Here is a 27,609-nt window from a genome sequence, read left to right as displayed (position 1 = left end):
CCTCATGCCATGCAGCATGGCCACAAAAAGAAAAGAAAAGAAAAGAAACAAGAAAAAAAAAGAAAAGAAAAGAAAAGAAACAAGAAAAAAAAAGAAAGAAAGAAATATTCTGGTTAATGGAAAGTTAGTCCTATATAAAACAGCAGGTATGAAAAAGGAAATAAGTGTACTTTTGTAAAAAGTATTAAGTGTCTTGTACTTCATACTCATTATGCTTTAAATATGTAGTTGATAGAATACCAGTTAATATAAGATTAGATACAGGTCTATAGATATAGATATACAGATAGATACTATTGAGAGCAAAAAAAATCTTTAGGGATAATTGAAAAATCAGTGGTTTAGTATCTTTAACCTAAGATGATTAGCTTTTCCTCAGTTCATAGAAGCAGAAAATCCAAACAAACAGGCTTTTGTGTCCTGTTTTTTTTGTTCCCCCCTCAATTCTTAATTGGCATAAGTGGATCTTAGGGTTTGGCTAACTATCACTCAGTGACTCATCCAGAAGCATTTTCAGCATGTGGTACAGGGCTAGTAATACATGCAGAACAGGTTCAGAAACACAACCGAAATTCTCTGTAAATAGAATGGAGATGAGTTTTATCCCCTGAGAATTAGAAATAGCAGGGACAAAGAGTAGTTAAGGTGTGGATTAGTTAAAATGAATAATTCAAAGGGAATTGAACATCAACTCAATGAAGCCTTGTTAAAAGAATAAGGAGAGGGCTTCCCTGGTGGCGCAGTGGTTGAGAGTCCGCCTGCCGATGCAGGGGACACGGGTTCGTGCCCCGGTCCGGGAAGATCCCACATGCCGCGGAGCGGCTGGGCCCGTGAGCCGTGGCCGCTGAGCCTGCGCGTCCGGAGCCTGTGCTCCGCAACGGGAGTGGCCACAACAGTGAGAGACCCGCGTACCGCAAAAAAAAAAAAAAAAAAGTAAAAAAAATAAGGAGAAAGAGGAGGCCAAAACACCAGAATAAAATGGGATCAGTGTCCCACTCAGGTAAGCAAGATTGATTCTCAGTTGCTTAGAGATGGCAGCTTCTGCCCTTGTCAACTCCAGTTTCCCACAGCGAAATCCCTATCTGGAGTCTCAGGCCCATCTCTGTTTAAAAGCAATATTTTTTTTTTTAATACATGTAGAAAGTTTATCAGCAGCGTATGCCCCATTTGCTTGTGGAATTTAGAATTAAATTATCCTCCCCAACACAAAGGATTTAGTGGTCCAGCCATGACTACCTGCTCCCATGTACTCTTTTAAACCCCACAAGTATTTTCTCTATATTGACCCAGAGTCCCTTTCAAAACTTTCTACCCAGAGTCCCTTTCAAAACTTAATCTATCTGATGCCTAACTACTAAAATCCTTCCCTGAACCCTTTCCTGTAACTGGAAGTCCTGTTACTTTGCTTAACTTCTTTTACCAATCTTCCTTGTGCAGGTGTTATTTCCTTGCTCTTTATCTATCCATAGTTGTTCTCCTGAACATAGACAAATGCCTTGCCTCAGCTGCCTCAGCCTTACTTCTAAACTGGACCAGCTCTCAGAATTTCTTAATGGAAGGACCACTTACTGGTCCTGGTGATTATAGGAACCTTACCACTTAATATAAGTATTTTGCCTTAGAAAGTCTATCTAGGAAATGAGATTAGATAATTGGGTTCAGAATAAATATCCAGTTTTATTTTTTATTTATTTATTTTTTTAAATTTTATTTATTTATTTTGGCCATGCCACGCGGCATGCAGGATGCAGGATCTTAGTTCCCCGACCAGGGATCGAACCCGTGCCCCCTACAGTGGAAGCGTGGAGTCTTAACCACTGGACTGCCAGGGAAGTCCCATATCCAGTTTTAATATTGGGGAAGCCATGAACATTTTGTGGATAGAATTCAAAGATCAGTTGTTGTTTCTCATTGCAATAAAAACTAAAATGAATAATTATAGGAGTCTTTGACTTTCATACCAGTGATAATCTTGTTGGTAGAGATTGGAATAAACAAGCATTGCTTGGCTTAATACATCAGAGTGTAATGAGCAAACTTTCCACCATCGTATATATGTAAAGACTGCTGCTGTAAATATTGTTATGAAAACCTGTTGTTATTTAGTGTTTTATCTGGTGCTTTTGTTCAAGTGAGCTCTCCCATTTCTGAGAACAGAATTCCATGTTGATGTCTCTCCTGCAGTTATTTCTCAGCACTGCAGAATATGCCATGCTGCTTGGAGTTTAATTCACCATAGCTGAGAGCATTTCTTATGGGTTAACATCTCTTGTTTCCTATCTAATTGCTGATTTTCACCTTTTAACGGGTAAAATTCTCCCTGTTTGTCCAGCCCAAAGTACGTTGCAGTGAATATTCCTTAAGAGCAAAAATAGTTCATTCTAGGTCCTTATATTACTATTTTTAAAGTAGTATGTGATTTATGAGAAAGTCGTATGAAAACTAAAAACCCAGCTAGCATAAAGACTCATCTAGTCAAGTTGGGGGCCTGGGCTAACAATAGTTGGAGATTTCTGATTATACTTTAACTTTTTAAGAAATGTGACCTCTTAAGGTTACTATGCTGAGTTAGGATATCAAACATAAACTTGTTAACATGTGAATAATATTGACTTAGTTCAAATAAGATGTTCACATTAAGAGGACAAAATGAGAAGTCTGAGTCAACAAAGTAAAATGTGACAGGTTATATTAGCAAAACAAGTGGGAGGAAGTTACCTGAGATTGTCAGCCTGTACCCTTGTCATCTGTTCCTCACTCTGGAACTGCTTTTGCAGCTCTAATGTTTCCTCAGCATTTTCACAGGTCAACTTAAATTAGAAGAGTAACTATTATCACAAAGTCAGAATGATTTGAGGCAGATTTTCTTTTACTGTGTAAACAACATGAGAATAGATGAGTCCTTTAGAATTATCATTTGAGGGGGGTGGTGGTGGTGGGATGAATTGGGAGATTGGGATTGACGTATATACACTAATATGTATAAAATAGATAATAAGAACCTGCTGTATAAAAAAATAAAAAATAAGTATATGTGGTTAAAAAGAATTATCATTTGGTTCATAGAAGTGTCATTTTATTAAACTTAGTATCCTCAAATTTCTAGGAGATAAGTACTTAACTGTTCAGTATAGGGGAGGAATAATAGTGCTAAAAGTAACTTTCAAGTTCCATATAATGAATAAGAAGAGCAGGTGAAATCTAAAAGCTAAGTCTTTCATTTCCTGTTTGGAGTTAGCATTGACCTCAGAATTAACCACAGTGTCCTGAATCCAGAAAAAGGCAAACTTTGCAGTTTAATTTTTTTGAAACAAATTCTTTTCAAGATAAATATCACATTCCAAATGACTTATCAAGAATATATTTCAGTAATGAAGTCTAGTGTGTCTCACAGTTTAACATACAACAAATAGGTATGGATTTCACATACGTTTTATGCATTCATATTTATAAGACAATTTACCCCAGGGAGTACAGGGCATTTTCATGTCAGTAAATTGTTGAATTAATAAATTTTTGAGTTTACTACTTCACATCCATGATGATGGCTATCATCAAAGAGACAATGATAAGTCTTGATAAGGATGTGGAGAACTTACCACCCTCGTAATTGCTGGTGAGAATGTGCAACCACATTGAAAAGCAGTTTGGCAGTTCCTCAAAAAGTTAAAACTGGAGTGACCATATGACCTAGCTGTTCTTTTATACATACATAAAATTAATGCCTGGACTTCCAGAAAGTTAAAGACACAAGCTGACATTCACCTTAAAGCCTTGGTATGAATTAAATAATGTGTATGTAGCAATATGCTTGAATGGAACTTCCACCAATCTGATTGTGAGATGCTTTTACTAAAGATAAGAGTACCAAGAGTGAAGTAGCCTGTACCAAGTATCTAATGCCTATTTTCTCTGGTTATACTTTGAATGTTATTGTCACTTACAAGAGTGAAATGACCTTTAAAACACATTTGAAAGTTTATCTGAACTCAGAAATGTCAGTTAAGAGTACTATGTAATAGTGGAAAGATCATTCCTGTAGACTCAAACGTAGCTGAATTTGAGACCCCACCTGAAATTTACCAGCACCTTCTTCCTGGTTAAAGAAATTAATCTCTGAACCTCTGGTTCTTCATCTGCAAAATACCTAATAGAGCTGTTGTAAGGATTAAATGAGATACTGTGAATAAAACAGACTATGCTCTCTCCTTCCCGCCCTGCACATACTCTTGTTTCTACTTCCGAGAGCACTTTCCACCCTGTACCATGGTCTGCTGCACACACACAAACACACACCTGCACAAGCTGAGTTAAGTTTTCTTCCTGTAGGTTCCCATCGAACCTAGGGATTACCTTATTGAAGCACTTACCATATTCTATTGAATTTTCACATGTATTTGCCTCTCTTCCCCAGAAAACTAAGTTCTTTTTTTTTTTTTTTTTTTGCCACGCCACGCGGCTTGTGGGATCTCAGTTCCCCAACCAGAGTCTCAGTTCCCGGAACAGGGACTGAACCCTGGGCCACAGGCAGTGAAAGCGCCGATCCTAACCACTAAACCACCAGGGAACTCCCGAAAACTAAGTTCTTTAAGGGGGAAGAAAAAAAGGAAAACCTATTTTGTCTTCCATTGTATACATATTTGCCTGGCATGGTGTCTAGCTCAATAAATATTTGAAAAACTGAATTTTAGGAACATCTAGCATTATACTGGGTTCATAATAGCTCCCTGAAAAGGTGTAATATGTCTTTGTTTGCTTTCTGTTAGAACACAGTCAACTTGAGCATTTTCAACTCTATAATATGCAGTGATTTATATGTTAAATGGAAATGTTTTCATTACTAGCTTTACCTATGGAATGAAGAGAATGTTTCTTATCTGTGTTGTAATAGACTGCTTATCATTTTATATTTATCTTTGTAATTTGTACATTGTGTTTTCTTGTAATATTCAGATATATATATTTACGAACTTAAAAATTTATTTTACAAATATCTCAAGAAGATGCAGGTTAATGTGCATATTTCATGCCATTCTTCTCCATCTGCTATTATTTAGACTTAGATGAAATAGCAAGTTTGGAAACAATGCTGTAGATTTAAGAAGGCCTATGAAATATATGGAAATTAAGTCATTTTAAGCAATATAACTGAAATTTGTTCTTACCATTTTTTATTTTAAATGTCTTACAAAATAATAATAATCATAGAGAGGTAATAACTATTTTTGGATGGAAGGAATGAAAAGAAGGGAGGAGTAGAGGAAGTTTAACTGGTACGTTTTGTTTCCTGGACTTAACATATTTCCATACATATGCCTCTCTAAATTATTTACAAAAGCTTTGCTGAATAAATAAAAGTTATTAACTGCATAATAATATGGGGATATAGAAAAAAGTACAAGTAATGTTTATGTTTCTATAAATCGAGGTTTCTTTAGTGTTTCATAATTTTCTTCTTTCAGGTACAGAGAACTACAACTTAGTACAGAAAGCAAAGTAACAGAATTTCTCCATCAAAGTAAAATAAAATCTTTTGAAAGTGAGCGTGCTCAGCTTCTACAAGAGGAGACTGCAAGAAATCTCACACAGTGTCAGTTGGAATGTGAAAAATATCAGAAAAAATTGGAGGTACATATACAAGCTTTTCTTTTAAAATTAACACAGACTGTAAGCTCCATAAGTACAAGGTCTGTATCATATTGAGCTTTATAAATAATATTTGTGTTATGTATGAGAACAAGCCTGAGTCCTTAAGTTTTAGAGATCTCTTATCAAGAGGACATATCTTCCTCTTTTAGATAAAGAGGTGGAAAGAAGGAATGGACCATTTCTAAGAAAAGAAATGCAAATTGCCATAGGTCTGTTTGTTGTTTTTAAAATACTGGCAAAAGTACCCTTAAATGGGAAATCTCATTTAACTAGAAAATGGAGGGCTTCCCTGGTGGCACAGTGGTTAGGAATCCTCCTGCCAATGCAGGGGACAGGGTTCGAGCCCTGTTCCAGGAAGATTCCACATGCCGCAGAGCAGCTAAGCCCGCGAGCCACAACTACTGAGCCCGTGTGCCACAACTACTGAAGCCCACATGCCTACAGCCCGTGCTCCACAACAAGAGAAGCCACTGCAATGAGAAGCTTGTGCACAGCAATGAAGAGTAGCCCCACTCCCTGCAACTAGTAAAAGCCCGCGTGCAGCAAGGAAGACCCAATGCAGCCAAAAATAAATAAATTTATTTTAAAAATAATAAAAAAATAAAAACACTGAATGAGGGACTTCCTTCGTGGTCCATGCTTAGACTCCATGCTTCCAATGCAGGGGACCCAGGTTTGATCCCTGGTCAGGGAACTAGGTCCCACATGCCGCAACTGAAGATCCCACATGCTGCAACTAAGCGTGGGACTTCCCTGGCGTTCCAGTGGTTAAGACTTCACCTTCCAATGCACTGGGTGTGGGTTCCATCCCTGGTTGTGGAGCTAAGGTCCCACATGCCTCATGGCCAAAAAACCAAAATGTAAGACAGAAGCAATATTGTAACAAATTCAATAAAGACTTTAAAAATGGTCCACATCAATAAAATCTTTTAAAAATAAATAAATAAAATAATAATAAAAATTAAAAACATGGAATGAAAGGTGCAGTAATATCATTAAAAATAAAAAACATGGAAATATCATTAACATGATTAATTAGCTAATGATGTAAGTATTCATTACAACAATCTTCCAGAAATTTCATTTCTGAAGAGTACTCTGTTAAGTAAAACTAACAAAGTAGAGTCTCAGAAAATAAAGCCTTAGGGAAAAACATAAAAACAATGTTAAATAATACATATTTAAAGAAATGTAAGTAAAAATTGTAGATGATGCTTACTTCTAAACAAAGCAGTGTTCAGCATTTAAAACTTCTTCAGGTACCTTCTTTGGGAAATTGCTGCAGTCATAATCTGCTACTGCTGACTCTTCCACACATTTTAGATTAGATTAGCTCTGATTTTGTATTCATCTTTAGCAAATTTTTCATGGTTTAATTTTATAATTCCTAGCAATTTCTTTTTCTTTTCACATTGGATGGCTGTGCTTAAGGATGTGTTTGGGATGGGGGGGGGGGGTTATATTTAGGAAGGTAGGGAAGCACTTCCCCTCTCTCTGTACCGAAACAAACATTTCACTAACCAGTACTTCACAACATACAGTGCTGATATTTTCTAAACCATTCTATTCTATTATTTTTAGCTGGTTGGAGTTTAAATTGATTTCACGACCTCCTAAAGGCTGTGACTTTAGGAGGTCTATGGGAAAGTGGTATGAAAACCACTTTCCCATAGACCTACCCACTTGGTCTGTGGATGCAGGTGACTAATACTTATTGTGTTCTCTTGTGTAAAGGTCTTACATGGAAAGACAACTTTGTAAAAAATATTATGATTCTAAAAACTTTGGTTGATGAAACTGAGGCTGTAGGGGAGTTCCTTTACAGCTTCTCCTTTGTTAAACTAGGATCTTTGAGAGGACAAGGACTATTTATTTATTACTGTGTCACTGATGCCTAACACAGCGCCTCACTCATGGTGGATGCTCAATAAGTATTTAATGAGTGAGTGACTGGTTTGATGAAAGCTAATATAATACCATTGTTTGAATCCATTTTTCTGATAGTAGAAGGTATCTTGGACAATTTTATTTATAATGAATTTAGAGAGAAATAATTTTGTGAAAGGTAGAAATTGCTATAATTATGTACTTTTCAGTGGCTTTTACCCAGTATTCTCACTGATTTATAACTTGGGAACAATTTGTTTTATTTTTTCTTAATTATCAATTACCAAAAGCTTTCAAAACACTGGCTTTATATTTTTGTCTCTTTTTAAAGCAATTATTGACCTATACTTTTGTATTTTCATTCATTTTATATATGTGTTTTCTATATAATTTTATATAATTTTGTATTATCATTCTATTATTTAAAGGAAGGGGATATCCACTGTGAAAGCTTGATATTTAATGGATTCCTAAAAGCAGTTGACCTTTTTTTTGCATTTGAGTTTAAACTCAAATGTTCATAGACTGGTTTTTTCCTAAAGAATCTTTAATGTAATAGCCTTCCATAGGTCCAATAATCAAGTTCTTCAATGGCTTTTCGGAAACTATAATAAATTTTTTCATAGCAGCCACTCAGACAAATCCATAATAAAGGAGAATTCACTACCATGGGGTACTGAGGTATTGGAAGGTACTGCAAATCAAGTTTCTGACAATCTCTTCTCTATGTTATGAATGAGAATTTTAAATTGTACCTCTCAATTTAATACTACTTTTAAGTCTCTTCTTAAAATAGTATTTTATGAAATATCTCATCTTCAACATTTTGATTCTTTATCTCTTTAGATATCCATTTCTGCAGTTTTTCTTTGTGTGTTATTTTTATTGGAGAAAGTGGGGTACAGATGAAAGGTATCAGCTGTGCTGTAGGAATTGCCATTTAACACTATCCTTACTGATCCTCTCTTTGACAGGGAATTCAGCCACCAGATTCTTAATGAATTACCCAATGTAGTGAACTCTCTGAAAGTTCCAGATTGTTAAACTGTGCGGTGATTTTGTTATAATAAATTCTCTAGAAAACATTTCCAGCCAGCAAGAATGAATAATGCTAAAACAGGAATTTTCTTTTTCTGACCCGATCAGGGACACTAGAAATCATCCTACAGATATTATTCCCGTGTTATTCTTTCTCCGCCCTTCAAAGGAATGTATTTGGAGGGTGGGAATGATGTTTAGTTTATCTAGGGTTGGGGGAGGGGAGGTTTATTTATTTATTTGTTTGGCCGCGGCCGTGCAGCATGCGGGAGCTTAGTTCCCCAACCAGGGATCAAACCTGTGCCCTCTGCACTGGGAGCACGGAGTCTTAACCACTGGACCACCAGGGAAGTCCCTGGGGGGGAGTTCTGATGGAAATAATTGAAGAAAATGAGATGGAATAGATTAAAAGAATATTAAATCAAAATTTCTGCTTGTTAAAAACTGTAAATAGATCTTCCACATCTTCTTTCTCGCCATCACAGGAAGCACACAATCGCATACATTTGTTAAGGTGAACTTTGTCATTAGAGAAACTAATAGAGAATTCAGAATAATTAAAGCAGTACATCTCATTTCTACAAACCATTTAATTCAAAGTTCTCATAGTTGTATTTCCTGCAGTGGTAATAATATTTTTCAGCACTTTTACTATGTTCTAGGCACTCTGCTAAGCACTGTGAGTTTATCCTCTCATGTAATCCTTCCAGCAATATTCTGAGGTAGGCATAGAAAGAATAATTACCTAAGATCACAATGAATAAGTGTCAAAGCCAGGACTGAAATCCAGATCTTTCTGGCTCCAAACCATATTCTTAGCATAATATTCTACTGCTTCTCAGGAAATACTACATTACTTACGTTGTGTTAGGAAGTAAGTGTAATACCACCCCATAATTTAGTCTGTACTAGTAAGTAAACTTTCTAGATAGTTGGAATTTAATGTAAGCATTAGAACATTCCTTTGTTACTAGAAATGTCTCCTGTTTTAGTGAATTCATTATTGTCACCCTAGTGATTCCTTCAATGAGTTACCATAGGAAAATACAGGATTTTTTGTTCTTACATAAAATAACTCCAATTTCCATGTCTTTTATATCTCTTTTTAATAATTTTTTAGCCTTTCTTTCTATACAAAGGCATTTTCTGATACTGCCCCGAGTAGCACTTCACATTTACATTTTGATTTGCTGCTTTGAATTTTTGATTGTTCAGCAAACCAAAAATCTTATTAAAACCATGGTAAGAGTAAATGAAATAGGACTTCCCTGGTGGCGCAGTGGTTAAGAATCCGCCTGCCAGTGCAGGGGACACAGGTTCGAGCCCTGGTCCGGGAAGATCCCATATGCCATGGAGCAACTAAGCCTGTATGCCACAACTACTGAGCCTGCGCTCTAAAGCCCGCAAGCTACAACTACTGAGCCCATGTGCCACAACTACTGAAGCCTGCACACCTAAAGCCCGTGCTCCGCAACAAGAGAAGCCACTGCAATGAGAAGCCCGCGCACCGCAGCGAAGAGTAGCCCCTACTCACTGCAACTAGAGAAAGCCTGCGCACAGCAGCGAAGACCCAATGCAGACATACACACATACATACATACATAAATTTTAAAAAAGACTAAATGAAATAATCTCTGGTGGAAAACTGAAGGACTCATTATGAGTGTATAATTTTTACACACAGCTCTGTAAGCCTTTCTCAAATACCTGTGGTCACCAGATAAATAACCTCCATCTAGGTGAGGAGTATAGCATTATTGAATTTTTTGAATTCTAATAAGCAAATGCTAATGTTACTCCTATAACTATTACTGTTTTAAATTTTTTTCAATTTATATAATAAAGTGCTTCATAATTTTCGTTTAAAAACAAATTAATTATTTTCCTCAGAAATAAATGTATTTTACCTCCTCAGTCATCTTAATTGAGCTACTTTCTCTTCATGTCTAAATCATTAAAAAAAAATTTTGTATCATGTTTTTTTTGTCTTAACTGTCAACCTATTTAATTCTGCCTTTGCAATTTTTTTTCTTCCACTCTTAGGTTTTAACTAAAGAATTTTATAGTCTCCAAGCCTCTTCTGAAAAACGTATTACCGAACTTCAAGCACAGAACTCTGAACATCAGGCAAGGCTAGACATTTATGAGAAACTGGAAAAAGAGCTTGATGAAATAATAATGCAAACTGCAGAAAGTAAGTCTCCCGCCACTCCACACACAGCTTTTTTTTCTGGCAGCACAAGGAACCTGATATTGTTTCTAAAACTGCTTTGCTATATTTCTTTGAAATATAACTTGTAACTTTTTTTTTGAAAGAATACTTGACATTTTAATAATTAGTTAACTTTGGACTTCCCTGGTTGCACAGTGGTTTAGAGTCTGCCTGCCAGTGCAGGGGACACGGGTTCAAGCCCTGGTCTGGGAAGATCCCACATGCCACAGAGCAACTAAGCCCGTGCACCACAACTACTGAGCCTGCACTCTAGAGCCCGCGAGCCACAACTGCTGAAACCCACGTGCCACAACTACTGAAGCCCACGCTCCTAGAGCCCATGCTCCGCAACAAGAGAAGCCACCGCAATGAGAAGCCCGTGCACCGTGACAAAGAATAGCCTCACTCACCGCAACTAGAGAAAGCCTGTGCACAACAACGAAGACCCAAAACAGCCTAATTAATTAATTAATTTTTTAATTAGTTAACTTAAATTCTAGTAGTTGAGATCAAAAAAATATATATGGTTAACTATGATCGATTTTATCTTTTCACTTATTTACCTCACTCATTCAGCAATAAAGTGATTACATATGCCAAGGTTTTATCTTTTCATTTATTTAGCTCATTCATTAAACAATTATTAAGTGAATACATATGCCAGGATCTGGGGATATGGAGTTCATGCAATAATTCTTATAGATATTCCTAGTCTAGTCTACTGGGAGAGACAAACATATTAACAGATAATTAAAGTGCTATTAGCAAGAGAGAGGCAGTTCTTCGTGTAAGTGCAGAAGAGATCTTGAGTTAATTCCATGTTGGAGGTGAGGAATCCTTGAGAGGGGAGATGACATTTGAATGAGGGACAGATAGAAATTGAAGGACAGATAGAAATTCATTGCATACACTGTGTTAATAGGCTTTGACTTTAATTTCTACTTCTTTTTTTTCCTCTTATTTTCTGTCTTCCAGTGTTGTCCCTGACTCCAAGGGAATATTCTAAATTAACATTTCACCATTGACTGTGATGTTTGCTACAGTACATTATTTCTGTTCAGAAGTCGGAAATAATAGTGGCATTCTTATAAAAATGGGTTTAAACTTCAATTGAAGTTGAGGTTGACTTTATTTGGGGCACCTTTTCTCGTAAAGACTGTATTGTGTTGATAGCCCAGTTTAAGAAAAACTTTTGTTTTATTCCTGTCATTGCCTTTTTTTTTTTCATTTCCAAGGCCAATGTCTGATAATTATGACAGTTTCCAAATTTCTCTTCAGTTTCTTCATGGAGTCTGAGTAATCTTTATAAAATATAGATTTGATCATACCATACACCTGCTTTAATGCCCCTATCAACTTTAAACAGCCTAAAGTCAAATTCCTTAGCATGTCTTTTTATGATTAGACTTATCTTTGTACTTTTTTATGCCTTGCCATTCCCTATCATATTGCATTATTTTGAAAGTTCCATACTTCTTTATCTCTATAGTTTTGTAGATATCCCTCTGTCTAAACAAAGTAGGAGTAGAAGAGTACTTCCTCAATCTGATAAAAGATATCTACAAAAAACGTACAGCTAATAGTTTACCTAATGATGAAATATCAAATGCTTTCCCTTTAAAGGAGAGCACCAGGCAAGGATTTCTATTTTCATAACTTACATTAAACATTGTATTTGAACTCCTAGCCCGTGAACTAAGGCAAGAAAGGAAAAATAAGTATACAGATCGGAAAGGAATAGGAAGACTGTATTTTCAGATTACAAAACAATCACTAACACTGATAAGTAAATTTAACAGGCTGTAATAATTACACAGAAATATACTAGAAGCTCGGACTTCCCTGGCGGTGCAGTGGTTAAGAATCCACCTTCCAGTGCAAGGGACATGGGTTCGATCCCTGGTCGGGGAACTGAGATCCCACATGCTGCAGAGCAACTAAGCCTGTGCGCCACAACTACTGAGCCTGCGCTCTAGAGCCTGCGAGCCTTGACTACTGAGCCCGCGCACCACAACTACTGAAGCCTTCATGCCCTAGAGGCCACACACTGAAACTACTGAGCCCATGCACCGCAACTACTGAAGCCCACATGCTCTAGGGCCTGTGTGCCCCAACTACTGAGCCCACATGCTGCAACTACTGAAGCCCACGCACATGGAGCCCATGCTCCGCAACAAGAGAAGCCACCACAATGAGAAGCCTACGCACTGCAACAAAGAGTAGCCCCCGCTTGCTGCAGCGAGAGAAAGCCCCTGCGCAGCTACAAAGACCCAACACAGCCAAAAATAAATAAAATTAAAAAAAAAAATATATATATATATATATATATACACACACAAACACACTAGAAGCAAACAATTGGAAAAAATTTTTAACATCTTTATTGGAGTATAATTGCTTTACAATAGTGTGTTAGTTTCTGTTTTATAACAAAGAGAATCAGCTATACATATACATATGTTCCCTTATCTCTTCCCTCTTGCTTCTCCCTCCCACCCTCCCTATCCCACCCCTCTAGGTGGTCACAAAGCACCAAGCTGATCTCCCTGTGCTATGTGGCTGCTTCCCACTAGCTAGCTATTTTACATTTGGTAGTATATATAAATCCATGCCATGCTCTCACTTCATTCCACCTTACCCTTCCCCCTCCCCATGTCCTCAAGTACATTCTGTACGTCTGTGTCTTTATCCCTGTCCTGCCCCTAGCTTCTTTTTTTTTTTTTTACATCTTTATTGGAGTATAATTGCTTTACAATGGTGTGTTAGTTTCTGCTTTATAACAAAGTGAATCAGTTATACATATACATCTGTTCCCATATCTCTTCCCTCTTGCGTCTCCCTCCCTCCCACCTCCCTATCCCACCCCGCTAGGTGGTCACAAAGCACCGAGCTGATCTCCCTGTGCTATGCGGCTGCTTCCCACTAGCTATCTGTTTTACATTTGGTAGTGTATATATGTTCATGCCACTCTCTCACTTTGTCACAGCTTACCCTTCCCCCTCCCCATATCCTCAAGTCCATTCTCTAGTAGGTCTGTGTCTTTATTCCTGTCTTACCCCTAGGTTCTTCATGACATTTTTTTTCTTAAATTCCATATATATGTGTTAGCATATGGTATATGTCTTTCTCTTTCTGACTTACTTCACTCTGTATGACAGACTCTAGGTCCATCCACCTCATTACAAATAGCTCAAATTTGTTTCCTTTTATGGCTGAGTAATATACCGTGTTCTTGATTTGGAAGAATCAACATTGTGAAAATGACTCTACTACCCAAAGCAATCTACAGATTCAATGCAATCCCTATCAAACCACCACTGGCATTTTTCACAGAACTAGAACAAAAAATTTCACAATTTGTATGGAAACACAAAAGACTCCGAATAGCCAAAGCAATCCTGAGAACGAAAAATGGAGCTGGAGGAATCAGGCTCCCTGACTTCAGACTATACTACAAAGCTACAGTAATCAAGACAGTATGGTACTGGCACAAAAACAGAAATATAGATCAATGGAACAGGATAGAAAGCCCAGAGATAAACCCACACACATATGGTCACCTTATCTTTGATAAATGAGGCAGGAATGTACAGTGGAGAAAGGACAGCCTCTTCAATAAGTGGTGCTGGGAAAGCTATCTGTTTTTTCTATCTGTTCACATTGGAAATTAGAATATTCGTATCCTTGTTTAACGAATACTTACTGATTAAACAAAATTTGTAAGATGTAAGTGCAAAACATTCTTTTTTAGTACTATAGTGTGTACAATATTCAAAGGATTATCATCTAATTCAGCTCATTTCAACTGAGATGAAGATGGTTAGACTTCATTTGTTAAGGTGTAACCATGGCAAATTACAGCATCCTGTTTACACTTGAATTGCTTTTTGTAATCAAATAAGTTTAATATTTGTATATTTGAGGAATTTCGTTTTCAAAGATTGTCATCAAATTGTTAAAAGTACAGGTATTGTCTAGAAGCTAAATAAATTTTTTCTTAATATCAGACTTCTAATTGTCAAATTGAGGGACCTACTCTCCATCCTCATCCTACTTGTAACCTCTGCTGGGCATTTGTCACATTTCTCAAAACTCTTCTCTTGCTTAAGTCACCTGCCTTTGTTTCTTCTCTGTCGCCTTTGTTGTCTCTTTTTTTATCTAACTCTTTCTGGTTCCCAGGTTTGTTTTCTTTTCCCCCTCATCCTCTTCAATTCTTACTTACTTACTTTCTGGATAATTTTATCCCTTTCCACAATTTCAGTTACTGGCCACAGGCTAGTGATTCCACAGGTCTGTATGGAATTCTTGCAGTCATTGAAGATGTAACATTATTTATATTTTCCCTTCCTTCCCTAAAACGTATTAATTTTCTTGTATTCTCAATCTGTTAGTAAAGTTAAAGTCTCTCTAATTACCCAGCTAGCTTTTGTCAACCTTGATTCCTCCCTCATCCTATCTAGTGTCTCATCTCACCTCCATACCTACTCATTTGTCTAGAATCCAGGTTCTTTTCTCCGTCCTCCATTGCTATTATGGACCAAGTCACAACTGGATTATTACTATAACCTGTAAGGAGTTCTCTGCGCTACCAATCTAGGTCACCCTTTTCCCATTATTGGAATTTTTTTTCCTATAATATCAGCATCAACAACAAAAATCTATTGGTCATGTCACTTACCTGTACTAATCTCTTTTAATTTCTTGTTGTTTGTAGAATAAAATCCAGAGTCTTTAGCCTAGCAAACAAGACTTTAGTCCCATTCACAGTTGGAACTTGGCCTCCCTTTCTACTACTATTGTTTTCCAGACTAACTTCAGCCACTTTTCTCACAATTACTAAACTTCACAGCTCTGTGCCTTTACACATTGCAGTTCCTTCCTGCACGTTCTCTGTGAATGTCATTCTCCCCATACCTTCGTAATGCCTCTAGCATGGGAAAAATAGTGGTACTACACGTTCATATCTCTTTACTACCATTTGCCATTTTGTGTAGGGCATTGTTTCTGTAATTAAATCACCACTAGAATAGTTCGCCCATGAGTTATTAATCCAGTAAGTATTAAACTCAAATTTAAGTTGTCCATCAATATCTGATGGGTTTTTGAGATGTTAGCTAAATTTACCCTTCTTTCTTCTGACTTTAGAACTATTTAAGAGAAACAAGCGTCAGATAGGTATCTAAATGCCTGCTCTAGTTCTGATAGAGCTGGATTGGAGAAGCCAACTTGGATCTGAGCAATGATAGCTGTTACTATCAGCAATGGCACATAGCATCTCTTGCTTACACGTGTCCCTCATAACTACTAATCCTACCTCTGAAAACTGATCTTGGTTCACTGTGAATAGGGTCAAAATTGAAAAAAAAAAAAACACTTATGAATATTCCTGAAATGTTTACTGTACTACAGAAGGATCAAACAACAAATAAGTGCATATTACAGTGATAGGCCTGCAAATAGCTTCACTTACTAATGTAAAATATTTGGCTTTATTTTAAACCTGAAACATTTCTGAAAGTAGTTTTCTCTTTTTGACAGTAAAATACTGGTTATTGATGAATAATGTTATAAAAATTGTTATATGTCATGAACTGCTTTAAATTGAGCTGGAAACCTTTAGTTTTTATAGCCTTTGATTAAATATTTTTTCATCTCAACTTACAGTAAATTGTCATCGCATTTAAACGTTTTACCCATAAAACATTAACCTGTTAGTTAAAATTCCTTTGAGGGAGTGGTGTGACAATAGCAAAATTTAGAAGTAAATGGTATTACTGAGTTTTCTGTAAATTTTTTTAAAAGGCCATCAATAGATTCTTAGGACTGTACATTTTCTTCACAGAGTAGCCTACTTAAATGCATAATTTCATTATTGCAAGTTAGGATAAAGTTGTTCTTCTGATAAAATAATGAACATCTTTCCTAATTAAAAATAGTCATTTCTCTTATCAAGAAGAGAAGTAATGAAATTGAGTTTATCATTACTTTTTCATAAGTATATAACATACATTTCATTGCAGAAAGCCTTTGAACCTCAGAATAAATAACATCTGTATTATGCTTTATAACAAGAAAACTTAACGTGTCATATGATGCAGTCCCTTACACCTTTTAAAAATAGATGGAACAAATCCAAGCAAGCATATACTTTACGAAATAACTGTGCTGCTGCTTACAAATGGTCTGCTTGAGGTTATGCATTAACGCTTTTAAATGTTCTTATGCTCCTTAATTCATTATTATGACCTCTTTTATTTTCACTTCTGCCATACTTTTTAAGAAAAAATATATTTCACATTGTACACTTCAATATTTTCCAGTTGAAAGTGAAGATGAGGCTGAAAGGATTCTTTTTTCTTATGGCTATGGTGCTAATGTTCCCACAACAGCCAAAAGACGACTAAAGCAAAGGTAAAATCAATATATATTCATTTCACTTATCTATTCAAGCTAAATGTAATTACATTGTGCTTTTTGATAATGTACTGAGTGGAGTGACAAAATAAAGTTACTTTATTCTTAGTATGCGTAAATATTAAATTGCTCACAAACACAGTAAGTAATAATCATGCATTTCATGTATTTTTAAGTGAGTTTAATGTTTGGTAGAATGTAAATGTACATTCGAATTTTCCTAGAATTAGATTCAGTGATAATGACACCATTTTAAATTTATTTTCATCTTAATTTCAGGTGAGTTACAAATGCTTTTTTGTACCAACAATTTTCAGGTTAAAATTAATGAATTATGCTTCCTTTTTTTTCACTTGTTTTTTATTCACCTGTCTACATTCCTTGATGTATAATTGTGAGAGAGAAAAAGAAAGAGATTGGGAGAGAGAGATAGAGCTAGCATATATACTGTGATTGAAAGTATAAAACACTTTGTGAAGACCAAGAAAATTTTTAGAAGATCTGCTAGTTATTTGTTGCGATACTATTTAAAGTATACTAAGAGAAAAATTGTGCCTATATTAATTGGTTTTCTAGTGACCTAACTCCTAACTCCTTTCTCCCACCTGAATTCATCTTGCTTTGCAGAAAGAGCCCTGCTTGCTACCATAACAAATCTAAATGTTTCTATCAGACTTCTAAGCCCTTCCATGTGGCCCTACCTCTCCAGCCTTATTTACCTCTCTACCCCAAATGAGGGTAGTATATCCCTCTGCCTATAATGTCAGTTTTCCACATACCACACAACAGAGCATTTGTCTTATCTCACTAGCTCTCATTTTCCATATTGTTTCCCCAGCTAGATGGAAAGTTCCTCAAGGTCAGCAACTACATCTTATTCTTGTTTATTCTCCACTGTCCCTACCTAGCATGGTGTAAGATACCTAGTAGAATTGTCTCTTCATCTAAGTATTTGAGGATTCAGAGCTGCTATCTGTTATTTTTACATGAATAGATTTAAACGTTTAGAGACATTACACACTAAGTAAAAAAAACAATTCATCTTAATTCTAATACTTTTGTAGAAACTTTGGCTCAGAGGGTAACAGCTCTTTACAGCTATCTAAAGTGATGTAAGATATAGACCATTTTATGAGAAGTAACAACAGGATGCTTAGAATTTATGTTGCTTACTGGTTACACTGAGCAGATCAAGGGTAGAAGACTACCAGATATCAAATTGTAGTTGGAATGGTTAATTCTGTTTAGTGAAGATGCAAGTATTTCTAAATTATGTATTACTTGAAAAAATCAGTTATAGTCCCATTCCATTCCCATTCTCCCCTGAGTCCCTTCTAAGGGTGACCTAGGATGATTTCTGATTTTCAGCATATCTCTGTTTTTGAGCATTATGTTGCCAAGGGAGGAATAGAAATGTAGTTTTGTGGGCAAGCGACTTTTTTATCAGTGGCAAATGATTGGTAAAATGCTAAAAATGGAAATTTGAAGGAGGAAGTCCATTCTCTTCTCTATTTTATCATCTAATTCCTTCAAAAGAATCTTGGTCACAAGAAGAAAAAAGAATTTTTCTGTTGTAAGCTTTCTTTCTTTAGCCCCCAAATGCTGAGTTCTTCTAAAATTGAAAGCAGTTATTACTATTATCTTACTATTTTTTTAAGAATTTCCAAAACAGATGTTGATTTCTTAATACTGAGATTGAAGATTTAAGGAACCACAACTGATTCATATTCTGAATAATCTTAACTGTCCAAATATTTCTAAAGATTTTATCACTGAGCTATCTATGTGCCTTGAACAAGTGCCTAATGGGCATGCTATTAATATCTCCTACCAGCTGGTGCCAGGCATTCTTCTCATGATGAACCAGAGGGTTATTTTGAGGAAGTGCTTCTGAGGTCATCTAAACTGAGTGAAGGGAAAGTAAGTCTAGATAGCCAAAGAGGACATTTATGCATTCCTTTGCACATTCATTCAACAACTTTCATTGAGTGCCTACTGTATGCACAAAATCAACCAATGGCAAAGAAGATCCCTGTTTAGGGTCTGATGCATTTCTGAAGTTTGCAAAGTCCATATTTGATTTCTTAATGGATATTTGTAAAGAAGTCAATGGCTTTGTGCTCTAAGTTTAATTTATTTAAGATGAAAGCAATATAACCTTCAAGAGAATCTATATTTAATTTGTCACATTTGAAATTAAAACAATGGAAGCTTAAGGTGAATTAAAGAATAACTTAGTCATAATGGCAAATGAAATATTTGCATAATAAAGTTTTCATTATACATCAGCACATTTCAAAATATATTAAAATTTCAAAGGAACTTATTTCTCATCTGCTACACAATATATCCCATTCATACTAAATTTGATTTAAAATTTCATATATTCAACAACCAGAATTAAATATTTTAGGGTAACACTTAATTGGAGGGGTTTCTGATTATAAAAATAATATATGTTTATTTTAGAATATTAGGAAAATTACCAGTAATACTACTGTCTGAAGATAGCCATTCAAAAATGTATACAGATACATATATTTTCTTACGTATTTAGGGTATTATTGTATGTAACTTAGAAGTTTAATTTTTCATCTTATAATTTCACCCTGAACATTTTCTTATATCATTGAATATTCTTCAAAAAGGTAATTTTTAATGGTTATTCACAACTTTAATTTTTAAGCCTTCTGTTTTTGAGTGCCATATTGCTGTTAGTAAATTGGATAGCCACTGAAAATTTTCACTAGTTACCTATTGCCACCCAATGTATATTATGAAATTAAAATGAGAAAATGAATGCGAAGAAGTTCACCACACAGTGAGTGCCTGGCGTAGAGTAGGTGTCCAATAAAACTTTGTTATGTCAATTAATGTTTCTTAACGTAAATAGATCACACAGTTGATTTTAGAGGTAAAGCAATGTTCCAGAAACTTTAATGAGGCACGAGGTGAGTTTTCATTTAAAACAATTTTGTTTTAAAATTTTAATGAGACCTCTTGAAATAATTAGTGGAAACAACCCCTGGACATGAAACTAGTTTTGCGATTCACTTTCTTTGATATTAATCAGTTTTTTAAGATATAGACCATAATGCCAGTTTCCAATAAAGAAGTAGCAAAACTAATTTTTCAAAATTAGTCTGAAAAATAACTTCCAAAAGTGTATCTTAAACACATTATAATTGTTAAATAAGGTTACTCACATTTTGAATTTTCAATAGAGATATGAACAGTAACTAAATATTGTGTTAAGCTTTCTGGGACAAAGTTGTGGAAAGTTAAAAGGGCATATACAGTGAAAGTCGCTTAAAATAAAAAAGGCTCTTCTTGACTTGACTAAACTTGAAAATCTGAAGTAATGTTTTTGTTTTGGTAGTGATTGTTTTGAAAATAGCAAACAAGATTTTCTAGTTGCATGTTTTGGTTATGCTCTTTAACCTGTAACACTAAATGGGTAACACCCAGGCACTAACGTGGTCTTAGTGTGTGCTTCTCTGTTTGTTTTGGCAGATCTGTATGTGGAGACTTTTCTGAAGGGTTTTAAACCTTTCAAATTGCAAGATTTACTGCATACTATTGATCTTTGTTTTAGTTTCTGTCTAGTTTTATAAAGAGCTTTAAGTTGAAACTTTCACAGTAGACTAATCTTCATAATAAAGGAAAAAATAAAGCAGAGGAAGCTTTTATTTTCCTAGCAAACTTTTGTGCATAATGATATTTTGTTTTCATCTCCTTTATTCTCACATGTGTGAGTTCTCATTTTCTCCTTAGAGAAAGTTTATTTCATTTGGGTTGGTTTTAGAAACCTTTAAAAAGTTATTGCTAATCTACTCATGATCAACTTGAAAGTTTAAACCTACAGAAAAACTACAAAAGGACTCATATAACTATAGATAATCATAATACACCACTATTTAGTCCTCAGTAACTGCCAAGAAAGCAGTCAGTGCAGGGAGCAACCTTATGCTTTCTGAAGCTGAAATCGTTCTGGCCCATGTGCCCTTTTTTTGAACCATGCCATGCTAATTGAGACAGGACTCTGACCTCTTAAAACTGAAAAAGAGCAAAAAGCCAAATGTTATTTCAAACCAAGTAACTAATTAGCAGGTAATTAAGTACCTACACTTATTTATTTGGAGTTTTGGTAATACTAAGAGAACCATCCAATATTGAAGGACTCAGGACAGAGCATCAGTCCTCCACTGTGCTTTGATATCTCAGATATAAATGGAGGTCGGCCATGTTCACACTGCCTGGGCTATGCTACTATGAAATTGTATGTGATAATCAGAAGTACTGACTGCCATTGACAAATCCAAGAGGATCACTTTTATTTTGAGTCAAGAGGTGCTGAGAGAGCTAAGAGGTAACCCTTGGGGAAATAATGTTCCCAGATAAGAGGTGAAATTTTAGTTTAAAATTCAAATACAAAACTATACTCTTGTGGTATTAGTTTCTACTTGATGTAAAACTTAATGTTGGTGCAGGTAAAAATCACATGGCAGTTATATAATTACAAAGAAGAATTGTATGCTGTACCTACTTTAGTGTCCCAACAGAGAGCCTGTAAAAGCAGTGCTTTCCTGAGGAGTTCAGTACTAAATAAATAAATAAATAACCAAACAAACAAACAAACTTTAGCAGGAGTCATTTTCCCTAACTGTATCCATGGTTACTCATTATAAAAAAACTCACTAAAGATTTGTTTTCATAGTATGTACATTGTCGTTAAGGAGACATAAACTCAGCTAGTTGAGCAATTCTTCTTTTGTCTTGCTTTGAATTTCAGTTAAACTATACTCCCCTCCTTTCTTCTGACTTCTGATATCCCAGATTTCTAAACAGAATCCACTTATAGCACCAAATCACTCAGCACAACAATGTGCCACATTTAAAGGTTTAGGAGGTTGAAATATGGAAGCAGTGAATTGGTATCTGTGACATTTGCCTTCTTCCCTTATAAACTTTATGCTCTTTTTTATTACTAGTTCAATGCTTAGATGCTGAGCATTAGTTGTACTTTAATATTGAGACTCTGCAACCTTGGAATATGGTTTGTAGCAATTTGAGCAAAATTCTAGCATTTGAGCAAACTTTACTTAAAATCAATCAGGAAGGATTTAGTAAGTGCCCCCTCTGTTCAGCACACACCACAGAGGGTAAGTCTTCATTTAAATTGTATCTGTTGGGGGAGAAAAGACGAACACCTGAAAGACTATCAAGAAATATCTAAAACCGGGCTTCCCTGGTGGTGCAGTGGTTGAGAGTCCGCCTGCCGATGCAGGGGACATGGGTTCCTGCCCCGGTCCGGGAAGATCCCACATGCCGCGGAGCGGCTGGGCCCGTGAGCCATGGCCGCTGAGCCTACACGTCCGGAGCCTGTGCTCTGCAACGGGAGAGGCCACAACAGTGAGAGGCCCGCGTACCGCAAAAAAAAAAAAAAAAAATCTAAAACCGTATAATTTAGCACTGTATTGTGTGCCAGCCTATGTCAGTCAGAGGAATAGAGATCAGTGAAGGCTGGCCTGGTCAGAAACGGAGGAAGGGGACCTCGGAGGGAGCCTTCCAGAAAAAGCTGGGCTCCCCATCAGTGGAATAACCTATCTTCTCCAGACTGGAGGACCAACAGAAGTACAGTGGAAGGAATATACAAAACATGTTTATGGGACATTAAGCAGAGTAGACGTTAATGGAAAATAGGTTGGTTCTGTTGAGATTTTGGGAGGTCGTGATACTTTTAGGTAATTTAGATGTAGAATAGAGTTAACCACGTTGGTAAGATTTGAAGTGAACGGTAAAGGGACATAAACATCAATTCATTAAATAAGAAATACAAATGTCTGACAAATGTAGAGATGTTTAACCTCACAAATTTAATTTAAAATAAGATTCTATTGTTTATATGTAAAGTTAGCAAAACTTTTAAAGATTGATATTGCCCAGTGTTGGCTAGGGCATAAAGAAACAGGAGGTCTTGTATAAAGTTCGTTCACTGAACAGTTTATTACTGAACAGAGTATTATTGTACCAGGTATTCTCCAAGGCACTTAGAATACGTTAGAAAACAAATTTTAAAAAAATTTCTGTCATTGGAGAACTTTCATTCTAGTTTATAGGAATTTAAATTTGTACAGCCTCTCAAGAGGAATATCTGAAAATGCATAATGCACATGTGCTTGGACCCAATCATGGCACTTCCTAGGGAAATCACCATATAAGAAGTGCAAAAATGTGTGTATGCAGTTATTCAGAACTTTCTATAGACAAGGCACTGTTGTAAATTCTCTAATTGGACTGTCTTGTAATTGTTGAGTTATAAGAGTTCTTTAAACTGCAAACATCTTAAAAATCAATAAAGGAAGAAAGTAGATTAATGGTTCCCTAGGGCTGAACAGGGAGGATGGGGAGTGATGCTAAGGGGTACAAATTTTTTGGGGGTGGGAGTAATGAAAATATTCTAAAACTAAATTATAGTAATAGTTGCACAACTCTAAATATACTAAAAACAATTGAATTGTACAGTTTAAATGGGTGGGATTTATGGTATTATAAGTTACATATCAAGAAAATTTTATATCAGTAAAGCTGTTTTTTGTAAAAAAAAATGACTGTCAGAAAACGGGGACTATGTCTTTTCCATCTCTGACTCCAACTTATTATTAAGGCAAAATCTTATGCCAGTTGAAAGGATAGGAATTTAGATATGAGCATATCTAAATAAGCTACCCAATTCACTGTGTAACAGAAGAACTCATCTTTTTCATTTGGAATAACAAGTTCTTAGAAATAGATGTATAGGGTGACATTTAGCATTTTTTTTCAGAGTTTTGTATGAATTCCTTTATCTGATGTTAGGAAATATTTGAAATACAGTGGAATTATTTCTGTCCTATAATTTCATTTAGAACAAAAATATTTTACTTCTTGTCATTGTAAAACATCTGTCTTCTCAGTTTCTACAGATTTTGCAATTCAGAGATTAATGGGTTAACTGACATAGAATATGAAAATGTGATAAATATTAAATTTTTTAGTTTCTGGAATTGCAGAGAGGGGCTTTGGAGCAACATCTGTTCTCAACATTATTAGCAGTTTTTTAAAGAATTATGCCCCTGTGGTTAGTAGGGATGATTTTATGATTCTTATAGCTGAACCTTTTTTTCTTAATTATGTCTTAAAAGTAGAATTGGGACATTTTACATTTAATGTGATTTTAAATACTAAAGATTACACTCAATACAATAAGTTGTGATCATCTTGTGATGATCACAGTGTGATCTTTTAGTGGTTTCTTTTAATACAGAATCGTTGCCTTTACTGTTAGACATCTGTCTCCACTTTTCAGACATCTTTTCCATCTCTTTTTTCAATAGAAAATCTATTCAGTTGTGTTTTGTATTATAAAATGCATTATGTTGTCTGAGGAAAACACTGATGCTTTTCAAAGTACAAGGTTATTACTGTTTCAACTGATTTCCTTATTTGTTTGTAAATGGTAAATTTTTATAAAAATGAAGAAAAGCTGTGAATCGCTTTCTTGTGGTCTTTTCAAGTAAGTATCATAATGTAACTTTCCACTTTTGTAGCAAGGGCTAGAAACTATTACTGTGGTAATCAGTATATTACAGTTACATTATTATGCAGATTTTTAATGTTACTTTCAAAATTTTTGTTGTTGGGATATTGGTCTTCCACTGTTGACACCTGAAAATATTATTTGACTCCATATTTTTCCTGTTAATATTTAAGTATTATTAGGAAATGGTTAGTTTTCAAGCACACAAACACATTTTGAGTATTTGAGATAGTATTCCTCTTTTGTAAGCATTAATTTTCTTATTCCATTCTCCTAGTGTCCACTTGGCAAGAAGAGTGCTTCAGTTAGAAAAACGAAACTCGATGGTTCTAAAAGACCTGGAACATCAAAAGAACCAAGTAACACAGCTTTCACAAGAGGTAAATAACCTAAACAAAAGAAACACATATAAAGAACCACGGTGTTCATTTTAATTCCTTGTTACTCCTTCATGTATTTTCTGAGCAGTTTTAAAATAAGCTGTTCGCTAGTACAAGATGATTTTACAATCTATGAAACTAACTTAATGGTAAAGCCTTATAAAACAACTTAAAGTGTATGGCAAAACCTAAGATCAAAAGAGAGATTAAATGCCCAGACTAAATATAAATGCAGACTAGACAGACAAAGCTTTGATTTCTGCAAATATCAACTGGCAAAACAAGTTTGGTAAATTTTGGTAGCATTTTAAGTTTTTAACTAAAACTTCATTTTTAAAATAGATTTCTTTTTGATTTCTTTGATGAAAAATCACTTATCTATTAAACACACTTGACTTGGTATACACTTAAGCTCTCACAGTCTTTGGTGTATGATAGTTCCCAAATTATACTTGCTTTTTAAAAATCAGATTCATAATTATTTTTCTTAGCATTCTGTTGTATCATTTGAAGAATATATATACATTTTATATAGTATTTCCAATCTTCTTCTTATTTAATCAATATCTAATTACATTTTATATGCTTCTAAAATTCAAGTAATGAAACAATTCAAACCAAAGATGCTAGCTCCCTAGGGTTCCTTTTATTTCCTGAACTTCAGCATAACAAGTTTCTCTATGTTAATATTTTGGATCTTATAATAAAGGGACTTTAAAGGCATATATTAAAAATTATTAATACGTACCATGTATCCTGCATTTGTTTTCCTACAGACCTATTCACATTTGTCTATTTGGTGCCTTCTATTTAATGTGCTTTTAATAGTGTAACATTAGAAGGATCGTTATGCTCAAATTTCAAAAGACAAGAAATTATCATGTGACTCCAGTACCTGACTCAGAGTTAATGCTCAAGGTGGAAGCAGTGTTGTGCTGGCCACTGTTAACAACAGGCTGTCCAGTCAGGGGTATGAGGGATGGTTCTAATTTGTAGTGTTTACTTATATCTGTGGCATAAATATTCCCACCATGACTAACTTCAGGCCTCCAACATAACATTACTAAACATGGAGTAGAGAAAAGATGCTCAGTAGCAAACATGATGTTTCCACCACATAGATACTGTACAATAAACATATAAACTGAAGAGCATAGATAATACTAAAATTAAAATTGTTGAGTTTTTGAGTATTTGGGGTTTTTTAATAAAATTTGTTTTATTAAAAATCTAAATAATTTTTAATAATAGTGATGTTTAACAACCAGCTCACAAAATTCCAAAAACTTTACCAGCCATCTCTCACAAAGTGCTACAAGCCAGCTCCACCACTAGCTTGGAACTGAGTGGAAGGAACCATGGAAGGATATATAAATAAGTGAATTACTAAAGAAACAAATGAACCTCTGTTTGTTAATATATTCTAGATCCCTCGTGTTTGTTTTAATTTCAGAATAACATATCAAAAATATTTCTCTTAAAAATATTAACATTCCTATAAACTTATACATATGTCTTTATATTGCTTTTCTTAAAAACCATCTTCCTGATTACTTCAGTTAATGAAACAAGAATTCCTAAGTGGGACACACTCCTATACAAATTGTAGGGGAGGAGCATAAGAAATTAAATTAAGTGTTCTGGTAATGAAGTATAATTAACTTTGTGTGAAGTAATTTTTTAGAAAGCTGTTGGCTTATTAGAAAAAGATGTAAATATTGAAATATCTGTGATATGAAATGGTATGATACCTGGAATTTGCTTTAAAATGTTCCATAAAAAGGTGAGGGGAGGAGCTCGAGGAGCTCAATAGATAAAACAAGAATCTCAAAATGTTGATAATGATGGAAGCTTGGTGACAGGTACATATAGATTCATTATTCAGTTCTGTACTTTGGTGTATGTTTGAAATTTTTTTATAAGACATATGGAGAATCAGTACCCTAAATTAAAAGGTCTGTGCTGACTGTAGCATATAATATTTCCCTTGAGATTGAAAAAAAAAAAGCGTTATAATTTGTAATATTCCATGGATTTTACTTTTGTCTGCCTCACAAAAATTGCTTAAATTGGAAAACAATGACATAAACTAATTAGCTGAAAGATGGTAGTATTAGATTGCTTCTATACCAATAGACTATTCATGATAGATGGTGAAAAAAACAGAGAAGGAAAGTTTTTCAGGATCTGTATTTTTTTTAGCAGGTTATATATTTAAACTAGCTTGGAGTTTTTGAGAATAATACAGAGATGAAACTCAAATGACTGATATTAGAAATAACAATAATTTATATGCTCTTCAAAATATGTCTGAGATTATACATAAATGAATTGCCAAAATCAAAGTGCTAAAAAATATTCTAAATGAAAACAAATACTCCTTTTATAGCAGCTTTATTGAGTCGTAGTTGATATAAACTAAATTGCACAAATTTAAGCTGTCCAATATA

General features: G+C 35.0%; 1 protein-coding gene across 1 annotated transcript in view; it reads left to right on the top strand.

Annotated features, from left to right (window-relative positions):
* The window catches only part of PIBF1 (progesterone immunomodulatory binding factor 1), a gene marked incomplete at both ends in the record, with an annotated part of 195,897 nt that overhangs the window by 104,467 nt on the left and 63,821 nt on the right, over nucleotides 1-27,609 (top strand). Inside the window, 4 exons of the mRNA XM_079721965.1 lie at nucleotides 5,463-5,628; nucleotides 10,618-10,768; nucleotides 17,107-17,197; nucleotides 25,057-25,159. Coding sequence (XP_079578091.1) covers nucleotides 5,463-5,628; nucleotides 10,618-10,768; nucleotides 17,107-17,197; nucleotides 25,057-25,159 — 511 coding nt within the window. The remainder of the gene's footprint in view (nucleotides 1-5,462; nucleotides 5,629-10,617; nucleotides 10,769-17,106; nucleotides 17,198-25,056; nucleotides 25,160-27,609) is intronic.

This window comes from Hyperoodon ampullatus (genome assembly GCF_949752795.1).
Source record: "Hyperoodon ampullatus genome assembly, chromosome: 16".
Taxonomy (NCBI): Eukaryota; Metazoa; Chordata; class Mammalia; order Artiodactyla; family Ziphiidae; genus Hyperoodon; species Hyperoodon ampullatus.
This window is presented reverse-complemented; position numbering and strand designations above follow the sequence as displayed.